This window comes from Accipiter gentilis, chromosome 8, assembly GCF_929443795.1.
Source record: "Accipiter gentilis chromosome 8, bAccGen1.1, whole genome shotgun sequence".
NCBI lineage: Eukaryota > Metazoa > Chordata > Aves > Accipitriformes > Accipitridae > Astur > Astur gentilis.
The window spans coordinates 41,633,761-41,643,427 of NC_064887.1; the positions used below are offsets into that span (position 1 = coordinate 41,633,761).

A 9,667-nucleotide genomic window follows, 5' to 3' on the forward strand; every position below is an offset into this window, starting at 1 on the left:
TAAATATTTGCACAATGATGCTCCTTGGGCACAATGTGCCTGCTCTAATTAGATGTAATTTGTTTTGTGGAGCTCTTACTCCTGCAGTGGGAATCCCCACTGTGGGTGCAGACACCGGACCCCACCAAATCTGTCTGGTTCTGCCTTTGCACTACTGGCTCAACCCCAAGTGCTCCCAGGACAGTGCCCTAAATAAGCCTTTGGGCTGCACCACAAAGGACTTTTGGGAGGTTCAGTAAAACACTTTGGCTGTAAACCTCTGACCAGAGGAGTCAAGTCTGAATGAACAGCTTGGGTTTGTTACTGTCCACAGCTAAAGAAATATTGGGGCAGCAGGAAGAGCAGATCTGCCTCCATCAGTCTCTAGGTCCCGTGTCCTGGCACCCTGCTCATCACCAGGCAGTGAATTTGCCAGGGGAAAATTACTGATTTCACTAGGACCTGAGGATGCTCAGCTGCTGGCAGGGCTGTTGGATGACACAAGTTGCACTGCCTCTAAGGGGGAAGGTGGTTTGTTCACGCCTAGGAAAAGCAGTGTGAAGATGTCAGGGGGTAAATGGGTGGAGAAAACGGTGCAAAGCAAGACATAGCTCAGAGTTGGGCTGTGCACAGGGAAAGCCAAAGCAGGGAGGCTTTGGTGGTGCAGGGGTGCTGCTCTGGGCTTGCTGGAGTGGCAGGGGAGTGCCCAGCTGTCACAGCAGCGTTGGGCAGTGCTATTTAGACCAGAGCTTTCCTGGAAAGGTCAGGTTAAGATGAAGATTTTCATATATATTTCATTGACCAAAGCAAATGCATCTCCTATACCAATTAAATGCATGTCACTCAGCCACTGCTATTGCTAGGGTTAGTTTTCTTGCTCCAGTGACAAATATGGTCAATTAAATCAACAGTATCTCTTTTCTTGCATTCATTTTCTTTCTCCATCACATGCTTGAATGAGAGCAAAACCAAGCTGACAGCGGAAAGGGTTTTCAAATCCAATGGGCAAAATGCTCGGAGTCTTTCCTTTTGGACTGCAGGGCTCTGGTGGGGCTCTTGGTGCCAGAGATGGATGCTGCTCTGCATGTGTGTTCTTCCTCCTTTCTCCTCTTAATCAAAATCTCCATCTTAAGCCTTGTGTTAGCCTGCCTCTAATCTCCCTATTTGATTTCTGCCTACTGATCTTCAATTTAGCTCCGTGCTGACCTGTGGTGCATCTCCTTACAGTGATGTACAGGAGCTGCATACCTGGTTCTGTAACATAGAGGAGCTGAGAGCATCTGGCCCCTGTAATCCTGGGTGCTGTCACTTGTTCTGATGGAGTCAGGGCTTCCCACAGCCCCAAACTTGAAGTTTAACAAGGTTGAGCCCTGGGGGATAATCTTTGCTGTCCATCTGAAGAGGGTGAATGATTTTCCTTAGAAGGTCTTAAAATGTCAGGAGGGAGAATGGGAAAGATTATGAGGTTTCATCATATGAAAAGGTGTATAAAAGATGCTGTTGCTCTCAGACCAGCTCTGTGCTGCTTGGGGTGGTCTGGATTGATGCACTGCTGCTCTGCTTATCTGGGTATATGCTGTGCTGATGAATGAGGCTAGAGCTACTTATCAAAATCAATCAGGACTCCAGTTAATTAGGGCAGTCTGGGCCAAGTCAGTTTTTTCCCCTCTTCCCCCCAGCTTTGTGGCAGAGGGGCACAAAGGTCAGAAGAAAAAAATTGGCTCAGATCTCCATCCTTAGACTACTACAGTAGTTTACACTTAGTCAATAAACAGGAGTAGTAAGGAGATACTTTGTGGAATGGGTAAATAGGGAGCCTCAGATGTGCCCCCATTCTCCAAGCACCTCCGTTAACTACCTATAAAGTGGTGATTTCTCATCCACATTCCCCTGCTTTCTCTCTCAGGAGACTTTGGGGTTTCATTCACATAGAAATGAGATGTATCAGACACATTTTTCCAAGCTCCTGGTCTTTTTCTTCCCTCCTTGTATTGGCCAAGCTCAGTGTTGGCAGTGGGGTAGCTGCCCTCTTTGGGCATGGGAGGGCAGGGGAGTTTTCCTGCGGACAGGGCATGGGCGGCAAAAGCACAGAATAGTCTTCCAAGAGGTACTGTTGCTGCTGCTTCTCTGCAGAGGCTTTTCAAAGCCTGCTTCAGTCTCCCTGGCTGTTTCTCAGTTCCTTCCTCCAGACTTCTCTACAGAGCCATTCACACCCCCTGATTTCTGGGAGGTAAAAAGACACTTGTCTGAGTCAGCAGGAGACAACTCTTTTTTTTTTTTTTTTCTTTTTTTTTTCTTTAGGATCACTGTCACATACTGGTCTTGGCTCTTCAGGCAGGAGATGCTTCTATGGAGGATGCTTCCCAACACCTACAATGCCAGGCCAGGGATACCTATGATCCCTCTTTCCCAGTGCTACTGTGGCTAGTGGGATCTGGCACTGGGGAGACTTTTTACCCTGTTGATATACCATTTCTTAAATTTCTGGAGTAGCATCTCTGCTGATTTCAAGAGAGGGGAGAGATTTGTGGAGAAATAGTGGGTTTGGGTCAGGGAAGGAGTTTTGTACCTGATCACGCCTCATCTCTTTAAGGGAGGTGTGGAATCAATCTTTGTGATTAAGCATGAGAGCAAGTAGCTTGAAGCCTCTGAGACTTTGCAGTCTGCTCAGGTCTTGGTGCAGATGCAATGGGAAGAGCTGGGTCTTTATTTTCCGAGTACATTTGAAAGGGAAAAGTACCAAAGAGCAGAACTGTTCTGGTGCAAAAACAGACACAGAGCGAAAGTGTGATCTTTTCTGATAACAAGAAAGGAATAGGAGCAACACAGCAGAGCTGTATCTTGCTCCTTGCTACCTCAGCGTGGGACTGTCATGTATTGCCATCAGGGTAAGGTGTTGGTGTTGCCAATATGGGCTTGACTGTTGTCAGGCTGGCTGTTCAGGCCTGGTGTTGCCAGCTGTAAGCATCTGTGCTGCAGCATTAGCGTGTGCAATCAAAGGCTGTGCGTGAGCGCAGAGCTGCTATAGTAGAAGCGGATTTGGTGAGTCAAGCTACTTTTTTTTTCAAAGCGCTGATCCCATTTCCTTATATTCTTAAGTAGCTTCAATCCATCTTACTGCATTACAGAAACGGTGTTGATTGTTCTACTGTAGTGACTAATAACCAGGCATACTCTGCAGATTACCCCCGAGAGCTGGATTCCTGGCTTTAGCTGTACCAGGCTTCCTGCATGCAAAGATACCTCGGTGTAACCTGATTTAAGGCACACACAAAGCTTTCCATGAGCAGGAGAGAAAGGGGAGCATCATGGTGTGGGCATAAGGAGATGGGTTGGTGGGAGGGAAGACTGGGCATCAGAACCTGAGGTGGGAAAACCTGACCTGGAAAAGGAGGAGGCTGAGAAATAGACTGGATGAAGGAAGGAACACTTACGTCCTAAGAGCTATAAGGGGCCAACCGTATGTCCCCATGTGCTCAAGATGTTTGGGCAAGAACAGGGAGTTGGGAAGCAAAGCTGCTTGTGCCTAAAGCTCCCTGAAACCTGCTGCTCCTGCATGAGCCCTGAGAGTGAGATGGAGCACAGCTGCCAGAGCCAGCCCCCACCCCTGCTGCGAGGGGTACAGGCAGCCCATCCACCGGGCTTGAAGTGCTGGTGGGCATGGACAGCTATAAGGAAGGTCCTTTTGGTGAAATGGAGGCACTGAGTAATGCCTACCTTGCAAGGAAAAAAAATAAAACGCTCCTGCAATATGATGGTGTGGGAGGTAGGCAGTATGGCCCAAGGAAGGAATGTTTCTGTGGGTCTTGCAGCCTTTGGGTAGCAGAGACTCCTGGCCCTGTGGGCAGGCACGTTCTGTCCTTCATCTCCATCCCAGATGGATTTGGAGATCAAACGTAAGGCTCTTTGCTGTTGTAATGCTACTGATGTCAGTCGGGTTGTGCCACAGGGAAGTTGGCTCTCTTAATTACAGTAAGTATTAAACTTGAGCGTTCAAGGTTGAAATTCCTACCTTTGGCCTGCGCAGGATCTATAGATCACTCAAATCTCACTTAAACCCTCAAAGTAGTTCTTTAAAGGTTATTGCCAAGGCTTAATGCTGGCTTTCTGTGTGGGGAAAATGTCTCCACTGGACAGTTGCCCATAGGCTGTACATGGGGTAATCAGCCACCCTAATTACTCCTGGTGATCTGTAGCACTGACATGCGGGTGATGAAGTCAATAGTGCCTGGTGCTGGATCATCAGCTGCTTCCCTCTGGGTCACAGTCTGGTGACTCTCCCACCAATATACTGAACCACATTTGTGCAGAAAAAGCCTGCAATAAAATGTGCAAGAAATGGGAAAGAACCCCCTGACAAATGAGATCTGTAAGTCATTTTTTGAGGCCGTGCCGGAACCTGGTTATGGCTTAATAGAGTATGTGCAGCAGAGCTCAGTTTATGGGGCAGGAGCATGCTAGAAGGAGGAGGGCTCCTGGCACCTCATTTAAGCAACTATTTGGCTGCTCCCCCAAGGCAGAGTTATCAGTGGAGGTTCCACGTGGGTTATACTGGTGCTTCCAGCCAGCACCAGTGCTCTGATCAAAAATGTACATGTTGGATCGTCCTTGGCTCTTCCCTCATTAGGGCTTTCTGATGGGTTCATTAGGGCTTTGGCTGGTCTTCCAAGCTGTTCTGGCTGGACCTGTAAGACTGCATTTGCCTTCCCCCTCACCCCTAGTTAATCTTTTTCTGCACAGCATTTGTCTGAAATATTTCTAGTTATCCTTTTTCTGGCATGAGTTTGAAACTCTGCAGATACCATTTCCCTTCTGCTTGAGCTCTGGGACCTAGAGAAATGGGGGGTTCTTTCCCAGTAGCTGCTGTCTTCTCATCTCTTGCATCCTCTGTGTGGTTTGGTGACAACTAAATTCGCTGCCATTTCAGCACCACCTCCCAGCACGGCCTTTTCCAGACCTCATTTCCCTCAACTTCTCTCCTGGTTCACAACCAAACTGCAGTGCTGTTGAACTGGAACAGCCACATCCCTGAGCTGCTGTAGGATATACAGCTCCATCGCTGTCCCCAGAGTCAACAGATCTGCCCCAGCAGGACCCAGACCCCTTGCTCTCCTTTTCCCTCTTGTGTATTGTCTGTTGTAGTTTATTTTAAATGCTGGGATAGTGCTACCACCAGGGAAGTTAATAATCCTCATTCAGGCTATGAGGGCTGCGTGTCCCATCCTGGCAATAAGCTAACCTCGCTATGTTAGAAGTGCCATTAATGCTGATGGAGGGCAGTGGATCTGACAGCTGTAGGGCTGGAGGTCAGGTTCGCTGTGGTACACATTTCAGATTTTCAGTGCAATAGGCTTTCATAATATTAAATGGAGTGAAGAGCTTCTCTCTTACCCAGATTCTGTTCCTTTTTTCTTCTCCTTTTTAAATTAAGGCAACGCAGCATTGCGTTGTAAGAAGGATCTATTTTTCTACTGACCCATTTCAGTAAAAATTCAGCCCATCTAGAGCATGTGCTGCTTTTGAAGATGGAAAAAAATCATAGATATTAAGGGCACTATGATCAGCTCATCTCACCTCATGCATAATACAGCCTGGAGAATTCCCCCTGGGACTCTCCTCTCAAGCCCAGCACTCTGCAGCTGGATGACACTGTGGCTTTTGGTGTGATTATTGAGAACCATCTCAAGGTCTGGCTCAGGGGTCTTATTCAATCACTTCTCCTTCATCAGTAGGATGCAAGACACTTGCTGTGGGAGACAGCAGCCTGTTTTGGCCCATTGTGCCATCAGCATGCAGAAAATACTGGCTCTTCAGCGTGCTCCCTGCACATTCGCAGCATCTGTGCTTTTTCAGACCTTGGTTGAGGGAGAATGAGGGCAGCGAGAATGTGCTGAGAATACTGGGAGTGCTACCAACACCCTTCCTTTTATTCCTTCCCTTTGAGGACCTGGGGTCTCGCGTCTCAGTGGGGGCTATGGACCCAGGGGAGCTTTCAGGCCAGCTCTAGATGCTCAGCAGTGGATGAAGAAGACTACATTTGTGCAGCTTAGGTAAGCCAGTCCTGTCTCCTTCCAAGCTGCTGACAGGAGAGTTACCTCCAGAAGGCAATTAAAGGCACCTAAATGAACTTCCTGCTGCTAATCATCATCTGAAGGACCTGTCTCCTTCCTCAGGTGGAGACAACTGCCTTTGCCTTCTCAGGCACCCTGAGGGGCCTTGTTCTGCAGTGGAAGTGATTTATGGCTCCCAGGAGACTGCACACCCTGCAGAGGAGGGCAGTTTTCTTGTGAACTGACTTTAAAATCATTTTTCCCCATTTGTTCCACAAATGAAACAGCTCAGTTTGAGGACTTGCAGAAAGACTTGTTTCCATCAAGTCCTTGGAAATGCTGTCATGTTTCATTCCAGGCAAAATTGGTTTGAAACTTCTCCACTGCCAAAAAAAATTCTGAAACTGCAGTTTCCTGTCTTCCTCCCACCTGAAGCTGTCTGGTTTTCCCTGGGGCAGGACTTATGGATTAGGTCCACCTTGTCAATGGCTATCGCATGTATTCATGTATCTTTTCTCAGCCCTTTCTAAGATACGGATATCTTAAAGATATCCAAGTAATCTAGGCGCTGTTATTTTCAAAAGTCACCGAGGTTTCTGTGTTGCAGAGATCATGCTTCTCAGTTCAGCAGCATGATGTTTTCAGACAACGTTTTTCTAAACTCCTGGCCTCTTGAGTCTTTATGTAACCACTCAAAAAGAAAACACTCCAAGGCACTAGTCTTATTTGCTGGCCATAGTTGTGTCGTCTAGTTGCATGGTCCTAATAGTGATGTGATGACAGTCCACTTCTTGGATACTGCCCATAAGAAATGGAGTGTTTTATGTTTAGAGGAGAGCCTTTGATTTGGGAGTTTAGCCTTTGTACAGCTGTGCAGGTTTGATGTCTTTGGTCACAGTATGTTAGAGCTGTTCACTTCCTAAATTTTTGGCATTTACTAAAGAGGTTTTATGCCTTTCTTTTATATGAGATTAAATGCTAATAGTGGTTTTGTGAGTGTTTCCAGCTCTGTATCCCCATATGCAGTTTGGGACTTGGCTAGCTGCCCCATCCACAGTGGGTGTTAGAGCCACCCGTACCAGCCTGGGGAGCTAGTGCTGATTTCTGCTCGTGCTCTCACTTTAAGCAGGATTGGAAATATATTCAGAGGCTGCCCAAATAATATGTCTATACCTGGTGTATCTAGAGAAGAGATGAAGATCTGTTTGCATCATGTTAGTACATAAATCCAGCTCCCCTTAAGGTGCTTAGGCACATTTGGATAATGACCTGGAACAACCTAGGTAGCAGGAGGTTACATGTACCTGTCACGTCAGCCCCTGTGAGCGTGCGAGATTGTCAGCCAGCAGGCAAAAGCAGCCAATTACGCCACACTCAGAAGCATTTCATTCTTTTTTTTCCATCTACCCAGCTCCACAAAGCGAATCCTGCTGTAAAGACCTCTACCTCCTGCTGGCATCACCTCCTGTCTGAGGAGATAGTGTTTAAAGTGCCCTCAATATTTCCAGCTCAGTTTTTCTGCTGGTGTAGTTAAAGGCCAATGCTGTCCTCTGCAGTGGATAGCACTGAGCTACCCTGATGCCTGGGGTCAGTGTGTGTCAGTGCACTGGGTGATGAGGGGGTGCTGGGTGCTCTGTTTTCACTGTCGATGAGGGGGGGAGTTGCTTCATTTTTACCCTTTAGTACCCCCCCCCTTTTTTTTTCCCCCCCATCTCTACTTGTCAGGCTGCAGAATAGTTCCTGCTAGCTGCAATACATGGGACAGTTCTAACCTGGGATTTCTGGGCACTCCCCTTAAGTAACACTGAAAAGCAAAATTCAGTGTGTTTGTGTGTGCCTGTGTGTCCATGCACATGTATGTTTGGGAGGGAACTGAGGAAACATCCTAACAGGTGTAAACCAGCTCCCATACCAAATGTTCTAAAATCCCTGCTTCCCTCCTTTTTGCTTCTCCCTTGTTGTTCTGGCTCAAGGAGTTTTTAATATTTCCAGATGAGATTTCATGCCTTTTTTTAAATTGTGGGGACCAGGAGAGGGGAGTGAAAGCTGCAATGTTAATTGCTTCCCAATAAAACTATCCTGGAGCAAGAGCTGAAGGAAAGTACAGGGGAGATTTCCCTTGGTTTAATAATAGCTTATCCCAGTCACAGCTCAAATGATGCTGTTCTCCAATGCATTAAACCCTTCCTCTTCCACTGTGCTTGCATCATCTTTCTTGTCTTCAACATATTCATCTTCATGCCCTTCTCTGAATGCATTGTCTTCGTTGTCCTGTTCCTCCTCGTTCACATCTTCACCAGCCTGCTCTAGCAGGAGGTCATCTCGCCCATAGGTGGTCACCACGTGCTTGCAGAGGGGACATGTCTTCTTGCCGGGCTGGGTGTGGAACCAGGTGTCAATGCAGGCCCTGTGGTAAGCGTGGGAACAGGACAGGATCTTCAGGCTGTCCCCTTCCTGGTACTCTGCCATGCAGATGCCGCACATCTCGTATTTGTCACCCTGCTTGTATGTGTGCAGTTTTGGGTTGCAAGCCCTCTTGTACCAGCTTAAGCCAACCATGATTGAGATCGTGGCAATAATGACATAGAACATGTTGCTGAAATCCTGCATGATGGAAGTTTCCTGCAGCATTTTAGCATTGTCTTGACAAGGACCCAAATAGTGTTTGGGTGGTAGAAGTCTGATGTATGCTCTTTTCTCACATTGTGAAGTCCTTTGCAAGTGGAGGGAGACTGATTGTCCAGTAAAGAGTGATGGTATCTTAATCAGCTGCTGGATTTCCTTGTCATCAGCTGTCATGGTAATCACTTGCTCTGAGTCCACATTATGCACGACAGCGGTTTGGTACCCAGCCTGCTGGGCGTGAAGGACCTTCTTGACATAAGAGCAGTCGTACCCCTGTATGAGTGCAATATACGTCTCGGAGGCATTCCTTGGTGCTGGAGGATTCTCTATTGCGTGGCAAGCATTTGGTGGTATCACCCTCACCAAATACCCTGTCAGCCCTTCTGCTGGGAGTCGTGGCCCGAAGCATGCAGGCAGGGCTTTATAAGCAACGCACTTGGAGCTGTCATTGTAAGCCACGTAACCAAAGGCTTCTGCAAGAGCGGTGTCGTAGAAGGCAGTGGCAAGGACAAAGTGAAAAAGCTGGAGCTGAAGATTCATACTGAATGCAGTTGGTTAGCTCTGAATACAGATTTCCAGGCTAGTCCCAAAGGAAAGGTGTAGGACGCAATCACAGAGGCAGTGTCCCACCTGGGTTTTACTACCATGGAGCCACAATGGAGAGGATAGAGATCAAACCTGTTTCTGCCCTAGAGGTTTCTGCAGGTTTTCTGTAGGTTCAGAGGCTCCCAGGATAGAACTTGCCTCTCTTGTCTCCAGCTGCTAAGCAACACCCTTACATCATCTCTGCAGATCTGTGATGTCACCCAGTGACTGTTTTGCAAGGCTAGATCATGTAACGTTCCTGCCAACCTGCTTAAACTTCTCTCCTTTCCTTTTTGGTCTGTTCCATGCACGTAGCTTCTAGTTTTATCTCCCTCTAGGTACCAGTAGGATGCCAGTTTCATTTTGCTGATGAAGTGCAGGCAGGATAAATAAGTCTCCCCATCAGCTACGCACCCACTGCAGACCGG

At 47.5% G+C, this 9,667-nt stretch overlaps 1 protein-coding gene across 1 annotated transcript; it reads right to left on the minus strand.

The window, feature by feature from the left end:
* Nucleotides 1–1,903: 1,903 nt before the first annotated feature.
* Nucleotides 1,904–9,194, minus strand: LOC126041951 (E3 ubiquitin-protein ligase RNF13-like). The gene is made up of 4 exons (XM_049808385.1): nucleotides 8,212–9,194; nucleotides 4,160–4,296; nucleotides 2,246–2,307; nucleotides 1,904–2,101 (listed from the first exon to the last, which is right to left on the minus strand). The coding sequence occupies exons 1-4, from the start codon at nucleotides 9,192–9,194 to the stop codon at nucleotides 1,904–1,906; spliced, it is 1,380 nt and encodes a 459-aa protein (XP_049664342.1).
* Between the last annotated feature and the right edge of the window lie 473 nt (nucleotides 9,195–9,667).